Source organism: Genypterus blacodes, unplaced genomic scaffold (assembly GCF_046128005.1).
Source record: "Genypterus blacodes isolate CSIRO-AG114 ecotype Tasmania unplaced genomic scaffold, CSIRO-AGI_Gbla_v1 ptg000076l_1, whole genome shotgun sequence".
Lineage (NCBI taxonomy): Eukaryota > Metazoa > Chordata > Actinopteri > Ophidiiformes > Ophidiidae > Genypterus > Genypterus blacodes.
Window position 1 is genome coordinate 2,074,567 of NW_027466885.1, and position 22,783 is coordinate 2,097,349.

The 22,783-nt window shown below is 42.5% G+C and overlaps 3 protein-coding genes and 1 non-coding gene across 5 annotated transcripts; 2 read left to right on the plus strand and 2 right to left on the minus strand.

Annotated features, from left to right (window-relative positions):
- Positions 1-3,065: 3,065 nt before the first annotated feature.
- Positions 3,066-7,160, minus strand: chchd7 (coiled-coil-helix-coiled-coil-helix domain containing 7). Of its 2 annotated transcripts, XM_076158382.1 has the most exons (5): positions 6,892-7,160; positions 6,179-6,244; positions 4,455-4,514; positions 4,277-4,375; positions 3,066-3,443 (listed from the first exon to the last, which is right to left on the minus strand). In XM_076158382.1, exons 3-5 carry the CDS (start codon positions 4,506-4,508, stop codon positions 3,339-3,341), a joined length of 258 nt encoding a protein of 85 aa, XP_076014497.1. In that variant the 5' UTR covers positions 4,509-4,514; positions 6,179-6,244; positions 6,892-7,160; the 3' UTR covers positions 3,066-3,338. The 2 variants fall into 2 exon arrangements, with proteins under 2 accessions (XP_076014497.1, XP_076014496.1); XM_076158381.1 differs by lacking the exon at positions 6,179-6,244.
- A 355-nt stretch (positions 7,161-7,515) lies between these two features.
- plag1 (pleiomorphic adenoma gene 1) lies at positions 7,516-18,037 on the plus strand. The gene is made up of 3 exons (XM_076158321.1): positions 7,516-7,641; positions 10,978-11,343; positions 11,518-18,037. Exons 2-3 carry the CDS (start codon positions 11,087-11,089, stop codon positions 12,692-12,694), a joined length of 1,434 nt encoding a protein of 477 aa, XP_076014436.1. The 5' UTR covers positions 7,516-7,641; positions 10,978-11,086; the 3' UTR covers positions 12,695-18,037.
- Positions 18,038-19,224: 1,187 nt separating this feature from the next.
- Positions 19,225-20,784, plus strand: mos (v-mos Moloney murine sarcoma viral oncogene homolog). The gene has a single exon (XM_076158267.1). It carries the CDS (start codon positions 19,265-19,267, stop codon positions 20,279-20,281), a length of 1,017 nt encoding a protein of 338 aa, XP_076014382.1. The 5' UTR covers positions 19,225-19,264; the 3' UTR covers positions 20,282-20,784.
- Positions 20,785-21,510: 726 nt separating this feature from the next.
- On the minus strand, positions 21,511-21,582 carry trnaw-cca (transfer RNA tryptophan (anticodon CCA)). The gene has a single exon. It is a non-coding gene; the product is annotated as a tRNA-Trp (tRNA).
- Between the last annotated feature and the right edge of the window lie 1,201 nt (positions 21,583-22,783).

Genomic DNA, 22,783 nt, shown 5'->3' on the forward strand with positions numbered 1-22,783 from the left:
GCATGGTCTCTCCTCAGACGCTTGGCGCTATGGAGCAACGACGCTATCCAGACAGGAAGTCTAAGAGGAGGGGACATTTTTGCAGTGAGTGAACTGATCACCTTACCCCATGGATGATTTTATGAAGACATCATTGATAAGTGTTCAAAACAACAGTGAGCCTGGAGGATATGTTGAGATATTCATATCTTTCAAGTACCATCAGTGGAACTATTCCCTACCCAACAAATGAAATGTGAAATGTGTCCACAATGAGAGTAACCATGATGATGATGAGGTGGAAAAGGTCAAAATCTATCATCTTTCAGCTGATAACCATGTGTTACTAAAACAATTGCCTGGCATTGTGACGATGAGTCTGTGTATAATATAGTAAATGTTTGCACTTCTGGTTGGATGCTAACTGCATTTGATTGGCTTGTACCTGTACTCTGCACAATGAAAATAAAGTACTAATCTAATCTAATAACCTCAGTGAGTCACTGATAGCTAGCTCTGCTCTACCAAATGCTACCAAAATGCCATAACATACTTGATGTGTGCTCTAATTTGTAAGGTCGACCTAGTTAGCTAGCAGTTGCAATTAGTTGTAGTTTGGTATCAACTCTGTCTTCACTGTGCTTGGTTGTCTTGTCATTTCTGACTCTTCAGGGGACTTTTGAGATTAAGTACGTGACTTCATGAGTTATCCATCATAGCATAGTTTTCAGGCATCTTTCATAATAGATGTGTGTCTGTCTCCATATAGGAATAAATGCTGCAACTGATCAAAAGATAAAAGCATGATCTTACCCAAAGGACCTGCACAGATCAGCATAGTCCTCCATGGTGGAGGGTGAACAGGTCTGAGAACCTACAAACAAAATTTGTCCATGAGAGTCATTAACTAAATTAACTGGCTGTGAGATGGATGTTTGTCTCATGGGGATTTTTAGAGACAGAAGTTTGAGATGTTAACACTATAATGATCTTCAATCATGACTTTTATTTCAGAAAATACAACAATCCACGTTTATTTCATTAAATAAAGACACTTAAAGTCCATCATACTGTACTGCCCAGTTTGTACTGTGTCCATCTTTCTATGTATTTGTGTTTGCATCATCATCATCAATCAGGACCAGTTCCAGTGTACATCATCTGGGATCAGGACTGCACAGGTGCTGCTGTACGTCTAAAGCAGAGAACAGTGTCCTGTCCTGCGCGTCATCAGAGCATCTCTTTGGACGGTTTGATCCTCAGTACGGCTTCCCTCCGGCAGCAGCGAGCATTTGCTGTCTCTCTGCAGCTGTGGGCATGTCAGGCTTCACACCGTCTCCCCTTCTCTGTACCATGATCTTATGCTGCAAGGAGACAATACAGGAGACTAAGGCCACGATTTGATTTCATACTTCGTGCTCTTCCTGCTCGAAACAAACCTAACGAGCTAAACCAGGTGTGTTTAACTAGTCGGGATCTGGAATGTACCACTGTTCCATCAAGTGACCACACCTATGGAGAGATGGTAGATATAGTACGCAGAGCTCAGTGCGAAAGAAATCAAATCCATGGTATCCAGTAGCAAGTGTGTAACTAGGCCATATTTACTCCTCATGCTAATATGTGATCTATATCCAAATACATTATCCAGATGAGAAAATGTTTGTTAATGTCACAACTGTCTAGCTAATCCATACAACTATGACTTTCATTGATGACATTCATTTTGCTTACACAAGTTGAAAGAGTTTTGAATCAATAGTTTGTTACTCACCCTGTGCTGGATCAACCATTCAGACCTCTGAGGTGGAAACAAGACCACACCATGAAACTAACTGAGCATAAAGAAATTAGTACAATTATAAAAAGCAAAGTGTACCTACCTATATAATGTGTTTTTTAATATACTGTTTGGCAATGACTCTGATCATACTACAATAGATTATTGATCATTAAAACAAACGATGCATTAAAACAAAAAAAAGGGGGACGCAAAAGAAATAGTTTGAGAACCACTGCTCTTAAGGGATGTATCCTTCAACCAAAGCTTCACTTCATGTTAAACAGCTGCTGTCTGGGGGGGGGGGGACACTTGCAAGTGTAAGTGCCCCCTGGGATAGAAAACCCGGCACCGGTTTTGCGCGCGCGAGCGACGGGAACACGGACAACACGTTTTTGCTTTTATATTATTTCCGGCCACCGGGACCAACGTCCGAAAGCACCAGTGGGTCTGGCGCCCCCTGTAACCCCTCTGGTTACAGAGGGGTTACAGAGGGGTTACAGGGGGGACGATATTAAACCCGGAACCAGTTTTGCGCACGCGTCACGGACAACACATTTTTGCTTTCAGATGGCTGCCACAGCAATCCTGCATTTTCTTGAAGTATCAAATGCCTCCACTTGCACAATTAACTCTACACATCTCTAAGCTGCAGTTCCCACAAAGATACACAGGTTAGCTGCAAGTTTTGAGAATCTATTCAAACTCATCAGATCATATCCCTATTTGTATGTTGTAACATTGCTACCATCTACAAGTGGACATGGAAACATGCTGGAACAGATTAACAAGCACTTTGTTTGGTCTCATCGTTGTTAGATTGGGTCGGCTACCATGTTTTGAGAGACATCAATCCACCGGGAGATGCCTTAGTAAGTGATGTACATGTTGATTTAATTTTGGTTGCAAATACTTGTGGAGCAGAAAATGCACTGGCTGCTTATAGATGACTATAGAAACTAGAGGGCCATGTAAGATCACCTAACCCTGCAGGTATCTGGACCTGGTTTCGACTGCACCAGTTCATAGTCCAATCATAGACACCGATTGATGTTATTTATGTCTTTAAAACTTGATTTTAAAGACTGGCACTGGCACTGTACTCCAATTTGTCTGGCACTGTACTGCTACAGACTTCCTAATGTCAGTAATTGCAGCAATAACAAGCAGCATTCACCGAGATAATACATTTTGATCTTGACCGTTTAAACCCTGTCAGCTTGTTTTGCGTGTCACTCTAGATATAGAGTGTCAGTCTGTGCTTGTTTTTGACTATGAATGACAAAACCAAAAGATAACACTATAATGATCTTCAATCATGACTTTTATTTCAGAAAATACAACAATCCACGTTTATTTCATTAAATAAAAACACTTAAAGTCCATCATACTGTACTGCCCAGTTTGTACTGTGTCCATCTTTCTATGTATTTGTGTTTGCATCATCATCATCAATCAGGACCAGTTCCAGTGTACATCATCTGGGATCAGGACTGCACAGGTGCTGCTGTACGTCTAAAGCAGAGAACAGTGTCCTGTCCTGCGCGTCATCAGAGCATCTCTTTGGACGGTTTGATCCTCAGTACGGCTTCCCTCCGGCAGCAGCGAGCATTTGCTGTCTCTCTGCAGCTGTGGGCATGTCAGGCTTCACACCGTCTCCCCTTCTCTGTACCATGATCTTATGCTGCAAGGAGACAATACAGGAGACTAAGGCCACGATTTGATTTCATACTTCGTGCTCTTCCTGCTCGAAACAAACCTAACGAGCTAAACCAGGTGTGTTTAACTAGTCGGGATCTGGAATGTACCACTGTTCCATCAAGTGACCACACCTATGGAGAGATGGTAGATATAGTACGCAGAGCTCAGTGCTCCTGAGGTTCATGCTGCAGCTCTTCATCGTTTGTAAGTATTAGCTTTCTGAAGGTATGTGTTACCAAGTCTACAGACTTTGAATGGACTTTTATAGAACCATGTGCAATTATTTCAACAGTGGAAAGATCAGAGGTTATGAACACCACAATAAAAGTTGATGTATATCCTGGATTGCCCCATAGAACTGTGTTATGCTACTGTATAATGATGTTACGCCTTGTCCAATTCATTGTCTTTGGGAGACGTAGTTTTTAACATTTCAACATTCTCTCAGCTGCTTCAAGTAAAAGAATACAGGCTTTTGGGTGTAACATGTCATGCTGAGGCCACATTGAACAGAAATGGATCTAACTAAAATTCAAAGCCAATGTAGATGAACTTTTAGTGGCTTTTAGCGATGTTAAGTACAGTAAGGGTCCACACCAAAAGCCTACAGATCTGGTAAGTCAAAGGCACATATGTCTAATAACGTAGAACCATGGAAACCACACACATGACATCCAGAAACCTTACAAACCTGACGTCACTCATGGATGTGTGCTGGATCAGCTGCCAGTGTGTTTGGAGCTACATCACTTTTGTTCTTTGTATCTACTATATGATCCATTGAAGTCCAGTGCACATAATGAAGATCACACTCACCCAGTATTTTCTGCAGCTCTTATAGTTCTGGAAATAAACGGTGCACATGGCCTTATCATAGTTGTGGGCATCTAAACACCTCTGAGATGCGTCAGTTTCCTGCAGAAGAAAAGCAGAACAACATGAGAAAGGCTTCACACCAGCAGCAGATGTTCCAGTCGGTGTGTGTTTTGCTTACTTCTATGCAGGGGTTGGTGTCCAAATTCCGAACTCTTCGTGCATTTTTAGCCATGTGGATCTGTGGGTAGATGGACAACATGAACAGGATCAGTTATTTGGTTTAAGAAGACATGAGCATAAATGTGGTGAACATTGAAGCCATGTCCCCCAAAATAAAAAGACAAATCCTGTAATGTAACTGAACACCATCAGTCAAGGAGACAATCACAAAAGAGGAAGACACATGTAACCTGGACCAGTATTTTCTTTCCTTATCATTTCACGCATTTCCAACTGTCAGTTTGTTTGTGTTAGAAGGGCTCCTGACACATTTCATTTTCCTGATAATCATTCAACAAGTCAGCAAATTACCAATGAAAATAGCAAAGAATAAGTTTTAGTGTGGAATTCTTCTAAAAGGCTTCAGATCTGCAGAAAAACTAACTTTGTCCATGAATGTGTACATCATGAGAGTTTTATTCAAATACTTCAGAAAGCACAGAACACGTTTTCATTTGTAGAATGTATCAAACCAGTAACACGGAAGTCAAGACGCTGCAGGGTCCAGTGTGAGCAAGACCGCCCAGACCTCCATGTGCATGGCCTGTCAACAGCTCAGCACTGAGAGCAGGCTGGTCTTAGCTCATCACACACTCCACATTAGAGCACTCTGCTTTATTCTAATGCTGCCCCTGCATGTCCTACCAAAGGAATCTCACCCAGGACCTCCAGATCAAGTGGCTCAGTTGCTTTTGTGGCAGCAGTGGGCTCAGTGCAGAGTCAGGCAGACTGACCCTCATTACATCACAAGGGTTACTTTGTGTCGCTGTGGGAACCAAACACTCCTACCACTTTCTGCACTAAATCAACTACCAACTAACTATTTCCATCATCTATTAGTTGAACAGAATCTATTACAGAATCTAATTTATTCAGTTAAGCAGGCGTTCATGAATAAATAAAGGTTTTCATAAAGTAAACACATCAAACACGTGCACTAAAGGTTTTCAGAGGAATTGAAAAAAAAAAATCATCCAATATAGGTAAAAATCAATCAGACACAGAGTGGCATGTCTGTATTGAGCACCTCAGAAAGAATAAGTGTGGTGGTAGAATAAACATTTGTGTGAGTAATTTGTCTTCATGTTTTACATTTTGTTTTAGGGCTACAAAATACTATTTTCATGATACAAAACCTAAACATAAAATTGCTATTTTCAGGCACACAGAGGACAGCTTAAGTCCAGCTTGGGTCCTTTCTCTCTTATCAAAGACGCTGTGATGTAAACAGAAGGCCACTGCATGAAGCTACGTAGCAGAAAGCTAACAACAAACTCCTTTTCTAACATTAAGGTACTAGAAATGTGACTGAAGCTGAAGGCTTAGTCTCACCAAGCAGAAGGAGAGAGTGAGTCCAGAGGGATGAGTGGGTCTAGGGGGGAAACATTCTTTAAATCAAGCCATTTTATCAGTATAGTTGAGTATAAATGACCACATGGGCACAATTCCCATCAATTTCTACACTTTTGATTGGCTAGAGAATTCTCCTCTCTGAATGTACCAGCAGTTGCCCACCTACCACAGTTTGAGAATCCCTTACGTATCTAGTTGTGAGAACTTTTGGCAAAGCTAAAACTTCTGTGTCACTGCACCTAAATTTACTTTCATCCACAAAAACCTACAGAAGTGAAAGATTGTTCAAAAGGAAGACAATAAAACAAATCAAATATAATGTGTAGTTACTTGGGGGCCCGGCGCAGATCCAGACCCAGACCCAGATCGAGGGACCTCATTTCAGACCTTTCCTTACTGAACTGGTGGGTTTACAAATTTAAAACACATGAAGATGAAGACTCATTAAGTTTGGACCACATTAATGTAAGCTTGTGTGTTTTTCAGCTCATCAGAAGTCGAAACACAGGTCTGTTTCCAACAATGTTTACTAATGGAAACTAAGGATTTGCCATGATTTGCCATGGTGACTGTATTATTAAACCTCTACATTCAGTCCTTAATGATTGTATGCCAGTATTAAGTAATAATATTGGCCGGGGGCTCCACATTGATACCTACATTGACTGAATACACATAGTGAAATGTGCAAAAGAAGGAATGTAAGTTACAGTTTAAATCCTTCCTCATGACGTTATTCAATTGGGACTCGTATTAATTTTGAAATATTTATACGTATATTTTAAGGTTTAAATCTTTCAAACGTTTGCCGAATTACAAAGTGTCTTCTATTGTTATGTTCAAGTTATATTGTTGTCCTGCAGACAGTGTGGAAATGTAATCCGATAAACAATAACAATCACATTTATGAATGAAATGTCACAGGCGGACTGACCTTCGACAAAGCGAACCAACACAAACGTTAAAGGTCTAATAATATTTTTATTCATAGGTGGCCTGGGTGAGTTTATATTACTGACATAGCACATTAAATTAAAGCTTACCTGTAATAAAAAACAGCTTTAATCCACGGCTAATAACGAGTCTAGCTGCTTCCTGCTGAAGGTTATCCGGTTTTAACGTAAAGTGACGTATGCAGCCTGTTTGCGCTTCCTGTGAATAAATAGAGATTTAATCGGAGTAATTCCCTGAGTTATTGACATTTAAAGTTTAGAATAAAGCTACAAATTAGCTAGGTAGCACATGTAGAGGAGCCATGCAGACTGAGTTGAGTCCGTCCTCTACAGCAGCGCACCACGAAAATCACACACGCCGTCACACTAGATTGACAGCACAACAAGCCAATAGCAAGCTGCGGACGCTAACGACCTAGATTGACGCTTTGGTGAGCCAATAGGATTCGTTGGCTGACATGTTTGCCCGCCTAGCGCTGTAAATGTAACTTAGTGGATTTTAAAGGATTTGTAGAATCTATAGAGCGTCTAAATGTGAGTTTAGCGAGAGTGAAGTAGAATAGAATGTTTACAGAGAATAGACGGTGACTGCCTGTCGAGTAAACTGACAGGAGCTTGTAATATTCAAGACAACAAGTGGGCGGGACGTAGAGGGGGCGGGGCTTGTTGTAGTTTGGTTGCATCGCAGCGCATACACAATGGCTGCTGGAAAGAGGGGAAAGCAAACAATTTTCAGGCCCGCCGCGTCTAGCAAAAAATATGAGAAAAAAATTATTAAAAATTCGGAAAATAGTTGAAAGTCAAGAAAAACGCAACAGAAAGGATGTTAAAGCATCCGGGGTAAGTTTGGTGTAAATTAAGTAAATTGTTAGTAAGTTGTTGAATTAAAATATCGGGGTTATTTAAATTATGAGAGAGGGGTGAGCTGGGGAAAAAGTTAGTGTTAATCAGTACCCAGCTTGGGACCAGAGAGAGAACCGAGGCACGGCACAAGGAGCGAAAAAATTCAAATCAATTCTGTCACTGGCGATATTAGTGTCACGGTGCGTGTCCACGAACCTTAACGAGCACGGGAACCAGTAGAATGAAGGAAAGTTGAGTAAAGTTCAACATGCTGCCTTCTTTGACTTATTTTTTTGAATATAATAACAGCGGCAGTGCGATGAGCCCCGACAGGAACAGACGCACTTTGATTCGGCGTTAATGTCAATATTCGCACTGACCGCGGTCACTTTTATTTTAGCCTCATGTACAGATTGATCGTCAGCGGTGTAAACACATTTCCTTATCGACTCAAGCATCTCTTTGACTAAAGTGTAACGCTACAATGCGACCAAATGTAGCGGCTATACACTCACTTTGTGTCACGCTGTTTCAGTCGGAGCATGTATGTTGTATTTATATTCAACCTCTGTGCAGGTATCGATCAATGTTCGCGCACACACACATGACAAGTGGTGCTATACGATCCGTGTGTGTGTATGTGTGTGTGTGCGGGATAAACTAGAACCTGCGAGAGGTGCTTGTCAAAAAAAAAAGCATCAAAATGGAGGGAGAAGAAGTTAAGGCAAACTAATTAGGCAAGGCTGAAGGTTTGCTGGTTCAAACACAGTTTGTGTGTGTGTTGTGTTTGTGTGAGCGGACCAGAACCGGCGCAGGTCCACCCGGGTGGTTCTTAGGCAGTGATGGAGTGGATGAGCTGTAGGTGTCATGTCGCTGTGCTGAGAGTGTGTGTGTGTGAGAGAGAGACACTACACACACATGTGCTGCTCATGTGTGTGTAGAGATCCGATAGGAACAGCTGGGACAGTTACTGACAGAAGGTGTACTGGAGAGGATGTTGTCTACTGTGTGTATGTGTGTGTGAGTGTGTGTGTACATTACATTGCATTATTACATGTTTTCATCCATTTAATACCTTGTTATTGTCACATTGTGTTGAACTGAAAGGGAAACCATCCTTTCCACATAAGTAGCTCATATTTCTTGTGGTAAACAAAGCAGAAACACTATCTTAACTAATAGAGAATTCACAAGTTTATCCCTTAAAACCCAACGAGTAACCTTTACATTTTAACACAATATGTCCATTTTAATTTATTGTAACATTTTCCCATGATGAGGTCTGACATGAGAGCATGTTTTGAAGCTTGACATGGTCCTGCTGGTTTGTAGCTTCTCTGCTGGCTCGGCTCATAGTGTGCATGAGGAGTGTTTGGGTGAATGGTTGTATAGGTGAGCTGAGCCTACGTGAGTGGTGAAGTGAAGTCTGAATGTTATCGTTTCACCTGTGTGCTTTGGTTGGTGTGTGTGTTGGTCAGATTGCTCTTAACGTTAACAACTAATGAGCATTGTTATTATCAGCAGTTGTATCAAGCACTATTCTAGTCACAATGAATTGTAAGGTGGACGTGTGTGTGATGATAGCTGATATGGTTCTTCGATGTTGACGTGCACAAATGAAAATGTGTTTGTTATTGTCATCAGTTATCAGTTCCATTACTTTTGCTGTAGCAATGGTGTTTGGGTTCAGTCACATGGTTCTGTTGGCGATGTGTGTGTGTGTTTATAGTAGCAGAACACAACCTGCTAGAAGAGAACAGTCATTTGTCATGTTGATGTCATGTGTCAGAGAGCTGCTGGCTGACATGAAACACCGTGGAAGCTTGATAATGTTAGAATCATTTACTCTTTCCCTGTTTGAAATCATGAGATGAAATGATGATGATGGGAGGAAGATAAAGAGGAAGATACACAGCAGTGACACGTCTATGTGTTTACGTCTGTCCTCTCTGTGTTCATGAGTGTTTGTAGTTTTAAAACATTGTAATTTGAAGTTATTTAGAATCCTAAAACCCTCCGAAATCCGAATTGTATTTCTTCTCCTGCTGCAGCTTTGAAATTAATAGTTTGAGACATAAATCTGTGGCCTGAACCCAGAGAACTCGTCAATCTAATGGACATGATTTCAATCAAAGTTGTTTTGGAATTAGCCTTTAATATCCACTTATTTTCCTCTGAAATGCATTTATTTGATTGGGATTTAATTCTAATTTCAGGTTTAACTATTTCAGTTTATTTCATAAAGGCCGCATGAATTCATGTGTTATTATCATTATTATTGTTAAAATCATTGAAATGAAATGATAAAACTGCTGAAAACAGAAAGGTATTGATAGCATTGATTATCAGTAAATATTAAAGCTAAATCTCTCAAAATGTGATTTTATTTTCAGGAATGTTAGTGAGGAAGATCAAATTCTTTTTGTTCTTTAAATAATTTTCCTTTCCACTAAAGATATAAACACCAAACTAGTTCAAATCTTCTAGCATTGATGAGTTTAATTATGTTAAAATAAAGAACTAAAATTCAGTTTTTGAATAGATAATATCACAACAATTGTGTGCAAACTGCAGAGAGGAACGATTGGAATAAAACAACATTTAAACTAAAAAAGATATTGGTTGACATTTATATTTTTGTTATGAAAATGAGGATCTGCCTGTTGTTCATCTTAGACTGTTACTTATGCAAATCCACTCCACTCATTGGATGATAATAAAAAAGAGACTTGAAGGGAACAGTAGAGGTTTTATTCCCAACAAGTTGAATTAAACAGCATCTTTTAATTTCTACTGTATTTTAAATAGAATATATACCTCTAATGTGATGGCTCCAGTCTGACTCCCATCTTCTTTATTCTGCTGGATATGTTTAATTTATTGCCATGTGTTTATGATTGATCCAACAAGAGCTGCCATGTTAAAGAATGTCTGTCTGAAATCAAATAAATGTAGAATAAGTCATCTGAGCTAGTTGAGATGGTCTCAGTCCTTAGTAAAGTATCTCTGCTCTGTCTTTGCTCCATGTTCTCTCGCTGCTCCAGCACAGTGAACATCTTACGTCCTCTTGTTTTCACTCTGTAGCCAAGCGCCCATGTTGTGGTCACGAGCCTCACTCTGTGTTTTGAGATTCGGCAGTGTTTTCTGTTAAATGATTGTCAAATTCCTGTAGGTGTGGAATGTTTATAAAACCATGCTACTGGATCTAAATCTGCATACAGTATATCAACTTTAAGTTACTCAAAACAGAAAGATAGATAGATAGATAGATAGATAGATAGATAGATCGATCCACACTAAACCAAACTCATTTCCTGTCCTTCTCTTTGTCAGGCCCTTGATTCTGGCTGGTGTTGAGCACATAAGACTGGACCGAGCGCTTCCATCAGTACTAGTTGGGCACTGTGCCCTGTTCCATGTAACTGGTCTACCTTAGGGTGCCATGGCCACGGGAACCCAGGGCCATCGTGACCACGTCCTGGACAAAGCCAAGCTTGTGCCGGCGGCGGCGGCGGCGGGGAGGCGCAGGCGAGCCGAGGGGAAGCCGAAGAAGAACTTCCCCTGCCAAGTGTGCCAGAAGGCGTTCAACAGCGTGGAGAAGCTGAAGGTGCACTCGTACTCTCACACGGGGGAAAGACCCTACCGCTGCTCCCACCCGGACTGCACCAAGGCCTTCGTCTCCAAATACAAGCTGCTACGGTACAGAAACGCCACCCTGCACCTGCATCTGTCATGTAGTGATCTTTAGTAATCAGAAATGATATGTTGATGAATGCCATTGCACTCCAGCTGCCAGTGTGTTGTGTTGAAGTGTTGTGCATGCGTGCGTAGATGCTTGCAATTTTGCTGATAGATTGTGTCTGTGTTTTAAAGGCATATGGCAACTCACTCCCCAGAGAAAAACCACAAGTGTTCATACTGTGAGAAAATGTTCCACCGGAAGGATCACTTAAAGAATCACCTGCACACTCACGACCCGTACAAGGAGGCCTTCACCTGCCAGGAGTGCGGCAAGAGCTACAACACCAAGCTGGGCTTCAAGCGCCACCTGGCCCTCCACGCGGCCAACAGCGGGGACCTCACCTGCCAAGTGTGCCTGCAGCCCTTCCCCAGCACCGCTGTGCTGCTGGAGCACCTGAAGACGCATGCCGGCAAGTCCTCCGGAGGGACCAAAGAGAAGAAGCACCGTTGCGAGCACTGCGAAAGGCGGTTCTATACCCGCAAAGACGTGCGGCGCCACATGGTGGTGCACACCGGACGCAAGGATTTCCTTTGTCAGTACTGTGCCCAGCGCTTCGGCAGGAAGGACCACCTGACGCGCCACGTGAAGAAAAGCCACGCCCGCGAGCTGCTGAGGGTCAAAACTGAGCCGGCCGACTCGCTGGAGCCCTTCGTCTACAACCTAGCGTCCGGAGGCATCAAGGGGGAGCTCCCAGGCATGCTGGCGCCCAGGCCACTCCAACTCAACATGTACACCGGCCCCGTCCTGGATGCAGAGCCCTTCCCCAACCCCACAAACCCTTTCTCCTTAAAGTACCCGCTGGGCTCCAACTTTACCTCATTCACCGTCTCCTCGCAGGAGCGGGAGCAGAATCTAAAGGGAGACCTGGAGACCTACCTGATGGAGCTACAGAGCGCCATGCCTTCGTCCTCCTCCGCAGCCGAAGACGCCCAGCTTTCTGCCTCCAAGCTGGAGTTGGAGTCCCAGGTGCTGGAGGACAGGAGCGAGGAGGTCCCCTTGTCCAAAATGTCGTCGGCGTCCGTGGCAGCGGCTGCGGCGGCGGCAGGAGACTCACTGATGGACTTCTCTCAGCTCTTCAACTTCCTTCCGCTGAACGGGCCGCTGTACAACCAGGCGGGGGGCAGCGGAGGGCAGGGCGTGGCCTACCCGCCCGCCGAAGAGCCCGCGTCTCTGGTCCAGCTGCCCCCCGAGCAGCAACCAGAAGGCCAAGAGTCTGCAGAGAGTTCACTACAAGGGCTGACCTCCTCCTTCATATCCAACCTGAGCACACACACCACACTGCCCCGCTTCCATCAGGCCTTTCAGTGATCCAGTACGTACTGCATCTGGCACCCACACTCACACACACACGCATACCGACATACATTTCAAGCTATATGTCAGCAGACAGAACACACACCCCAGGTTAGTCTGGACAAGATGCCAGTAACACATTATTGAAGATATTAGCACTTCTGTTCCATGAATATGACGACATGTTCAGACACTGACACACACACAGTATATGATCACAAGCACTGACATTGGCACACACACACACACACACACACACACAGACACACACCCAGGCACACATACTTCGGCTCAGTCAGTTATGTAATGGGTACTGTTGGGACGGCTTTACAGTATGAGTTTGTTACAATATCATGGTTTGGTTTTGTTATATTTGGACATCTTCCCTCCTCTGTCTCTCACTGTGAGTTATGTCCGTTTACTTTATTATACTTTTGACAGTTGGAAGTTTCACCTTGATGATTTGGCGACATTTCCCCTCAAGTTCCATACCCACACTCCCTGTTCTTTAGAGAAGACGGAGCTTGGTTTGCAGATCTTGTTTAGTCATGTAGAACTTTTGTGATGACGATTGACACCACGATTGGCCTTTGCTATGTGTTTGGGATTTTTAAAGGGACCGTATACTTCACAACCTGCAGGACGTTCTCGCTTTCAATCCATCACAGTGACTAACATGCTGCGCAGTAATAACACAACTGTGACGACAGCAAACGTGACGTCCACTGTGATGGAATCCTCTGTGTTCAGACCTAGCAGACTGAGGACTGAGCTTGAGACCTCTGCAGCAGGGACACAAATCAAAAACATGGCAACACACTTTGACAAGTTGTTAGCAGTAATGTCAACTATATGGGAATCGTAGTAAATGAACCAAAATATGCAAATAGACCGAGTTTGACCTTAAAGCAAGAGTGCATCCTTGTCATTGTAGACGTGGTACTTGGTGGGAACTACTGAGCAGCAGCATCACCCTGTTAACTCTCAGTTTGGTAGCTGTTAGTTGTCAGCCTACACACACGTGTCCATCAGCCCTGTGTGTGTGTGTGTGTGTCTGTGTGTGTCTGTGTAACCACGCACAAGCCGAGCTCAGACTCCTTCACCAAAATCACTGAATGCCTCAAATTACACGACAATATCTGCTGTAATGTGCGGTTTTGTCTCGATGGTGGAACATTACACAGTATCACTACCAGTTTGCCATTTAAATAGTTTGCAGGGAGAAAAAAAGCCCAAGACAAACAAAGTTTTGTTGTTTTTGTCACTTCCACCTCCTCTCACATTCTCATTAGCTTGAGCTCTTTGCGGTTCGAGGGACTTTTTGGCGATTTGTTCAAACTGGAAGATGTTTGTGGATTCGGGACGGTCCAAGACTGAAATGCCCGAGAAATGTCCTGACACATGCAGATCCTCCAGCCAGAGCATCAGTGTCTAACCTGCCACAGGCCTGTAATGATGATGACACCCACAATGATGACACCCATCTGAGCTACTGGGCGTCTCAGTGTGTGTGTGTGTTCATGATCACAAACAGTGAATCTGGGCTACATGAACCACACTGGCTGCATGAGAAGTTCCACTCACTCCTCTGTTATGTATCACCATTCACTGGGCGAAGAGTGTAGAAGCAGATACAGCAAAGAAAATGTGAAGAAGCACTCCGACTAGGATGGAGGACTTTAACCCAAACCAAATGCAAAAATCTAGACTCACACAGGAAGTATTTCCTTCATGATGTTACTTATAGCTTCTATGACTTAGACTTCTAAGAAGTGTTTCACCTTATAAAGCCTTTCATACAACAGTTCCCCATGTTATGACAATGACAATGGTGCAAGAAGCTTATTTTACACTCTTAAGTTAAAACATTTTAACAATTTATGGCATCTCCTCATGTTTATCATGAACTATAAGATACCAGAACACAAACTGATAGTCACAAATTGTATGACAAAGACAGATTTTGTTGATATGGAAATTTAGCTCAAGATGTGACACGACATTCGGCTGCCAAAACTGTTTGATTGATGAGCAACAATCAGTCACTCTCACTGCAGTTTTCAACATGTCCAGCCTTTTCTGTGTAGCCAATCGTGTGCCGCTTCCAACATGTCAGTGTTGCTGACCGGGAGGCAGTGGAGGTGGATGGAGAATGTGCTCCAGTTCAGTGTCGGTTTGATGAGTTTGATGGTGTTAATGTCAAATGCTCTGACATCATCTGGCACGATTCCACTTCCCTATTCCCTACACAATTCTACTCTGCTGCTTAGATCTCAGATGATGAAGCTACATGGTTGTTTCTCATACCGGGACACACTGGGACATACATTGTATTTTCTGCTTAAGTGAATGTCAGTAAACATTTACTATAAACTGTATTGTATAATCAAACAAATGAATGAAAAAAAGGCAAATATGTACCTAGTTCCTTTTGAGAGATTGATTAATGCATCAATATTTTTTATAGCACAAATGAAACTAAAAATATGGAAAGCACCCAACACAAGTTCAAACTCTAGTGACGTAATGTTCAAACAGTTTGGAAATGAAAGGGAATTTTTTTAACCCAGCAAACAGCCAAATGGATCTGATGTAAACTTTGACTTTTAATTTGGAAAGACTTGATGCCTTCTTCCCCACACCAAAGACAAAACCTCACGCACTTATATAAATATGATGTCATATCTTTATATATTTTCATCTACTTAATCTGGAAAGTAATCAAGGAAATGCTAATTTTTCAAAAGCATCGTTTGGTCTAAATTGATGATATAGATGTTGACGATGACCTTTGGGATTACATTTGGTTTAGTGAAGAGTACAGCTTGTTTAAGACTCGACAGATTTGTAGATTGACTTGCACGTGTCATGATTGACTTGTGGGTCTTTGAGCAGTTTGCACATAGAGACATTGGTGTGCGTGTGCTATTGGGAGGTCTGTGCTAAACGGTGCAGTCTGAACTCGGCTTCAGTGTGAAGGGAGTCGAACTCTGCTGGTCTTGTCTACTTCTGGATCATTTCTTTCCATCGCAGATTAGTTGTTTTAGAAACTTTTCCATAGGATTTTTCAATAATTTTCTAGTAGAGAATTGTAGAAATTTTTTCCAAGCCAAGCGTTTTTGCCCCGTGTGGTTTTTATAGTGAAACCTTGAAGGTGCCAGATGGGTTGAAGTCTAGAATACGTTTGACATTTGTATTCCCGTTTTGTATTTGCGACTAGACGATGCACCCGATCGCAAAAAGGAGAATTTAAAAAGCCTTAAAAAAAAATCAAGTGAAATGTGCATCTTCATCCTCGTCATCAGCAGGAGCCTGGTCGACATGTTAGTGCCTCTGAGTCATCCTAAACACACAAACACACACGCACACACACGTAACCTTTAGTGTTATCATTTACCTCACATATTCACGTGGCGTTTTGTGTCCTCCAGCGTCGATAAATGATTAAGTAGAAGTGTTGAATTCTCTCCTTTTCCCTTCATGAGTGACAGGATCTGAGTAAACATGATATTTTTATGGATTGTATGAGCTGAATGTGTAATAATTCAAAGCATTTATGGAAGTGTGCTGTTATCTTGTGAAGGTTTGTGGTTTTTACATGAGATGTTAACAAGCCGCTATGTTGTTGTTTTTATAATCATAGCACTTTTTTGTAAATGGAATGCCTTTATTTCCTCCCATACCCTTTTTTTTGTTTAAAATCGTTATTACAAAATGTATAGATTATATATTTAGCTCTTTAGAGAACAATAACATGTAAATACAATATAAAATGTTTTATTTTTACAGGTACAATTTTTTGACAGTGTTTTTTTTTTCCTATCAAAGTGTCATTTTTGCTTTACTTGCACAAGCGTTCTGTGTGTGTCATTGGGGGTCTTTTTAACAAATCATCTTAAAGATCAGAATCTTCTGCCCAGTGTTCCGTGTGGACATGCTGGTGACGTTTGGACTGATTGGACTTGTTTAGGTGAGATCACAGGCAGTCATCCATCTTTAAAATGACTATATAGCACTTCATGATGGACTGAGTTCATGGTTTTTGTTTTATGAGTTGTTCAAGAGAAAGAGTCAACATGTTCAGAATGAGCCCATTTAGAGTTTGATTTGTATCCAGGTACGTTATCCAGATAAGGATAAGCTCTTGATGCTGCAAGGTGTAAGTGTGCACAGACCGGATCACATCAGTACTGTATGGGGTCTGCACACACTTTTCACAAACACACACACAGACGAGATCAAATCCACTCACAAGTCAAAAACATCAACATAATCGCTCTCGTTAAAGTTGTTTTGAATCAGGATTTGCGATTTGCTGAACCTCCACCTAAAACATGGAGAGTGACTGCACACACTCAAATGGTGAAAGCTTTTTAAAAAAATTGATGGAGCTTGTCAATGCATGCAGCGAGGAGGGAACTCCAACCAACCTCTCAATCTGACTACTGACATCCAATCACAATGCAGCAGAATGGAGGTATCAAGGAGAAGGTGAACTAGTGTCAAAGTAAAACCTGACATCAAATGTCATTATCCAGATAACGTATTTGGAAAATGAATGCCAGGTGTAAATGGGTTCATTCTCAGTCAAACTTTTTTTTAAATACTTGATTTGAGGCTTTTGTTTCTGTTTGAAAACTTACATTTTCTTATCGGCTAAGTGTCATTTCAACATGTTGTGACTGATGTGGACTTGATGGATTTTTGGCTGAATTCAGACCTTTGTATTTGGTAAGAATCTCTTGTTTTGTGGCCAGTTTTAAATGCAAGAAAATTGGGAAGAAGTTCAAAGCTAAAGAGCTACAACAGTGTGTGTGTGTGTGTAGAGAGAAAGTAGGTCCCTGTTTTCATTGCTGTCGTGTCTCAGATGTAAAGTGTGGCGTCGTTAAAGCTGATCTAAGCTGTCCTGGGACAAACCGACGGCATGTGTATGACAATGAGAAACGTGTGAACAGCGGGGACACGGAGCTTTCAGCAGTTCATGTCAGACTTCTTTATAAGCTTCAGTGGTACCCGTGAAACTTATTGAATGTGTATGGAAGAAACACTGCAATACTGCAATATATTTTTTTGGTGTTGGATCAAGCTGCTAACATACTTCTAAAGCTCCTCACGGTGCTACAGACCTCTTTTCTACTTCTTAATGGTTTGGTTTGTACAGACAGAATATCCAGTTTGAGCTGTGCAGTTGGTGTGTGTGTGTGTGTGTGTGTGTGTGCGCGTGTGTGTGTGTGTGTGTGTGTGTGCGCCTGGTTTTACGTTATAGCGCCATCTGTTTTATTGTACTGTGACTTTTAAGTCTTTTTACAGACGCATGCTTTTCCCTCCTCTTCACCTGTGTGTTGTGATACTGGGAAATTTTGTCACGGTGGGAGATATGATGATGATGATGATGTTGATGATGATGCTGGTGAAGATGACTCCACATGATTCAAGATGAGCAAACTGCATTCCAGCCATGTTGGTTTTGTTATTTGTTGCATTTCAACAATGCCATCCTGTGACAATGATGGACTCATTGCTAATTCTCTATATTTTACTACAAATCTATTTTACAAACTACTGTTGTATTTTTTATGAGTATAGGCAAAGTGATGCATATAAACATTTACATATATATGTGTGTATGTATGTATATGTTTATAGGTTGTGTAAAATAGAAATTAATGCTGCAGCTTTTATCTTTTAACCATGACATCATCCAAAGAGGCAGATTATTTATTATCTGGCAGAATAACCTGATTTGATTTTCATACGTTGCTGCTATGAGAAAGAAGAGCTGCAGTCGTCAACTCCAGTGTTTTTACACAATGTAATGAAAGTACAATAAATGTAAGAGAAGGATCCAAATGTGAGTGTCGTTTCCAAAGTAATGCATTGTTTACTGTGTGTGTGTGTGTGTGTGTGTGTGTGTGTCTCTGTGTAGTCATGAGGCTGTAAAGAGTGAGATTAGCAGTAGATATAAATTGTAATTCCCTCATAGTAGTTTGTGGATCTGTATAGATGGATACTTGCATACAGCACAATCCACTCCACCAGCCTGTAAGAGTTTATGTTATTTGTCCAGTAGGTGGCACTATAGAGGCATGATCAATAGACATTCATAACTGGGTGGTCATCCTTTTACAAAAGGCTGGGACCCCCAGATAGATAGATTTAGATGGGATTAGTTAGGAAACAATTGTGGTAAAATGTACTACAAGACTTGAGAAAGGGTGTGAGTTTTTTATTTGACAACGCTATTGGAATGTAAATGTGTCATAAAGTTAAAAACAACAGGAAAGAGGGAGCCTGAGCTGTAAAACACAAACACGGCATTTTATTTTCGTCATAAAATACAAGTCGTTTAAATGGTGTGTCTGTAATAGAAGCACAACATGCTGGTTGTCTCAATGTTCCTACTGTCATTAAACCCAGTTGAACCATCTTTGAACTCGTTGACCTCAGAGAGCAGTACTGCACCCTCCCAAACAGCAGGGGGCGCTGTGGCTGCCGGTGGACCCGTGTGTGCAGCTCATTCAAACGGCAAACCGCGGTACAGAAAACAGATATATGTCAGTCTGACATGAGGCTCCGGCTAATACGATGCCTTCTCCGGTACCCGTCACCCGCCTGCTGCCCAGCGACCTGTACCCTTCCCTCGGCTGCGGGGCTTGCAGCAGCCCGCTCAACAAGTTCGGCTCTTCGTTACAAGTACCTGCTCAGCGGCTCCACGGCAGGGTAGCTAGCAGGCTCTGGTCCTCGGTGATACACTGGAAGGAGCTGCGCGCCGTGGTGCCGGTGGGCTCCGGGGGGTTCGGCTCGGTGTACCGAGCTGAGTACCTCGGGGAGACGGTGGCGATCAAGAGCGTGAAGAAAAGCACCAAGAACCAGCTGGCGTCCCGGCAGAGTTTCTGGGCCGAGCTGAACGCGGCTCACCTCCGGCACAAGAACATCGTGCGTGTCATCGCGGCGACCACCTGCGTCCCGGCGGAATACGGCGATGAATGCAGCACCGGGGCCGTTTTGATGGAGTTCGTCGGGAACCGGAACCTGCATCAGGTCATTTACGGCAGCACGGAACAGCTGGGGCCGGACAGGTGGCTCCGGTACTCCGCTGATATGGTCCACGGCTTGCGGTTCCTCCACTCTCACAACGTGGTGCATTTGGACCTGAAACCAGCTAACGTGTTGCTGTCAGGGGATGACGTCTGCAAAATAGCGGATTTCGGTTGTTCCGTGAAACTGGACCCGGGACAGGAGGTGACCTCGGTCTCTCCCCAGCTGAGCCACGTAGGCGGCACGTACACGCACAGAGCCCCGGAGCTGCTGAAGGGAGAGCGGGTCTCTCCCAAAGCCGACATCTTCTCCTTCGGCATCACGCTGTGGCAGCTGCTGACCCGGGAGCAGCCGTACACCGGAGACCGGCAGCACGTCCTCTACGCGGTGGTGGCGAACAACCTGCGGCCTCCGGTACAGGGCCAGGCGGTGTTCGAGTCCGAGCAGGGCCGCCTGTGCTGGACTCTGGTGAGCCGGTGCTGGAGCAGCGAGCCCCTACGCAGACCCAGCGCCCAGGAGCTGCTGCTGGAGGTGGAGCAGCTGCACGGGCGATTCCTGAGTTAGCTGGCCGGGGACACAGTTACTCCAGCCGGGCGTGGAGACATGTTGGAGCCCGCCGAGATTCTGGAGGACCATTTAACACCACATAGCCCTTTAAAATGTGCCTTTTTATTACTGTAAAACAACTTCGTGCAATATGCCAGGCTGCTTTTTTGGATGTACGTTATATATGATATGATGCATTGTCTGACTTTTGTAAATTAAATTACAATACTGAATGGAGATTAGTGCAAAGTGACTTTATATAGAAGAAATGATCTATTTAAAGGGCCTATAGATAAGACATTGTGTATTTTAAATGATCTTAAAGCAGGTGAGTGTGTGTATGGAGAGGTGATGCAATTCCAGAGAAGTTTATTAGATCACTGGAATTTCAACACATTACAGGATGAGACTTTTACGGGTCACGGCCATTTTAGCCATTTGTCTTATTGTGAAATTGGAATGTTGGGAATTGACTTTTATTTGCTATGGACTGATTGACATTTTGATGTTTTAATTTAGGATGATGGAATTTATTAAAATTATGTTAATTCTTTGTCTTTTTCTGCCATTTCCTGCTCCAAGGTTGTTGTTAGTTTTTTGGTACTATGAAGGGTCAAACAGTATTAATATGTCTGATATTCCCTCTATTGCATCACTCACTACTAGAGAGTTACAAACTGCCTCTGGAAGCAACATCAGCTCAAGAACTGTACGACAGGACAGAAGCAAGTTTGATGAAGGCCTTTTGTTCCAGCAACCATTTGGCCTGCTTGGTGTGGAGGAACTGGAGTGGCCTGCACAGCCTTGACCTCAACCCCACTGAACACCTTTGGGAGGAATTGGAACACAAGATTGCAAGACATCTCATTCAACATCAGTGCCTAAACCTCGCAAATGCTCTTTTTGCTGAATGCGCACACACTCACTTGCTCTCCAAAATCTTGTAGAAAGTGCAAAAAGGGTGGTAACTCCACACTAATACCCAGTATATAGTATATTGATTCCATATTTAATAGAACCAACTCTTGATTCTTGATGTAACATATTTGAAAATTGTTTTTCACAATCACTTTTGTACATTTATGTATATTTATGTATGATACATTGTCTGACTTTTGTAAATAAAATCACAATTCTGAATAGAGATTAGTGCAAAGTGACTTTAAACAGAAGACATTATCTGTTTAAAGATTAGACAATTTAGTTTGTATATTTTAAATGATCTGGGCCAAATTCTTGTAAAGTTTTGACCTCGACGTGATTTGAACACGCAGCCTTCTGATCTGGAGTCAGACGCGCTACCGTTGCGCCACAAGGTCACACAGAAAACCAAGATCTGAGTAGGACTTAAAAACAACGTGTCACTGTGTATACACCGTATATGGTTCTGGCTCATTTGTTCTCTTCCTGAGTTGGAACACCGGTGATATGGACAAGTCAAGGTCTTCTGTCAACAGAAATGGCTCAACCCGGACATAATATTTATATTTATTTATTTATTATATTCAGTTTCCATTTCAATTAATAAAAGAATTCAGAAAATTGGCCGGAGTCCATCAATGATATTTGTTTGCAATACCTTTTTTTGTTTTTCTTCCATTGTTTTCCTTTCCTTTCCTGTCTTCTCTCTCTCTTTTTGCAGAGGTTTGTTGTGCCCATTTTGCAATTTGTTTTAATTGAAGCAAACATTGTACATGACATTGTGCATACAGTTGTAGGATATTTTGGAGAGCATTTATTATATAGAAAGAGGGGAAGGAGGAGAGAGAGAGATAGAGAGAAGGAAGGAAGGTTGTATTATCACTGCTATTGTTGTTAAACTTTATACATAGACCCTGAGGTAGAGTGAAGTAGATTGGAATTGCAATGCATGATCAGTTCTATGGCTGGACCCCCCTGGACCTCTTGATCTGGACAGTTTATCAGCAATCTTATTACCTGCAAGCAGGAGCTCAATCACAATACAGACACTTGGGATGTATGTGAGAAGATTTAAAGCCTTCATCTTTCACATCTGTCATTACAGTCACACAAGTATCTACACGTAAAGGCTTAATTATGTGTGTTTGTTTCGCACAGTTTCAGTCCATTAAAAGCCAAACTAGAAGAAATATAGTTTTTCCAATCCCATAATACATTCGCCCATCAATAGCAAATGAATGATCAATAATGAATCATTTAACAACAACAACAACTCTTAATTTTTCAAATTCTTCTTTTGCTTTCACTATTCAAAGTATTGTATTCATATCAAAACAAGCAAGGCTGCAGTTCACCATCTGTCCAGTAGGAAACAGAGGGAAGCTGGGATCTCCGGTTTCCCGCAGGACGTGAAGGCAGCACGTGTGGCAGAGTGTCAGCGAGGAGGAGGAGGAGGAGGAGGAGGAAGAGGATAGCGAGGGTGGCAGCGAGCAGCTGATCTCTCTTTGATCTCTGTGCGGCACCAGTGGGTCATGACAGGTGGGTGCGATTATACCGACGCTCGTGTGTGTGTGCGTGTGTGTCTGTCTCTCTCTCTAC

What these genes read in the sequence shown, in the direction of transcription:
- chchd7 (XM_076158381.1), bottom strand. Translation starts at nt 4,508, where the DNA reads ATGGCTAAAAATGCACGAAGAGTTCGGAATTTGGACACCAACCCCTGC. An exon ending in ACACCAACCCCTGCATAGAA is followed by an intron (nt 4,376 to 4,454) that starts GTAAGCAAAACA and finishes TTTCTTCTGCAG; the next exon opens with GAAACTGACGCATCTCAGAG. An exon ending in AGAGCTGCAGAAAATACTGG is followed by an intron (nt 3,444 to 4,276) that starts GTGAGTGTGATC and finishes GTCTCCTTGCAG; the next exon opens with CATAAGATCATGGTACAGAG.
- plag1 (XM_076158321.1), top strand. Translation starts at nt 11,087, where the DNA reads ATGGCCACGGGAACCCAGGGCCATCGTGACCACGTCCTGGACAAAGCC. An exon ending in TCCAAATACAAGCTGCTACG is followed by an intron (nt 11,344 to 11,517) that starts GTACAGAAACGC and finishes TGTGTTTTAAAG; the next exon opens with GCATATGGCAACTCACTCCC.
- mos (XM_076158267.1), top strand. Translation starts at nt 19,265, where the DNA reads ATGCCTTCTCCGGTACCCGTCACCCGCCTGCTGCCCAGCGACCTGTAC.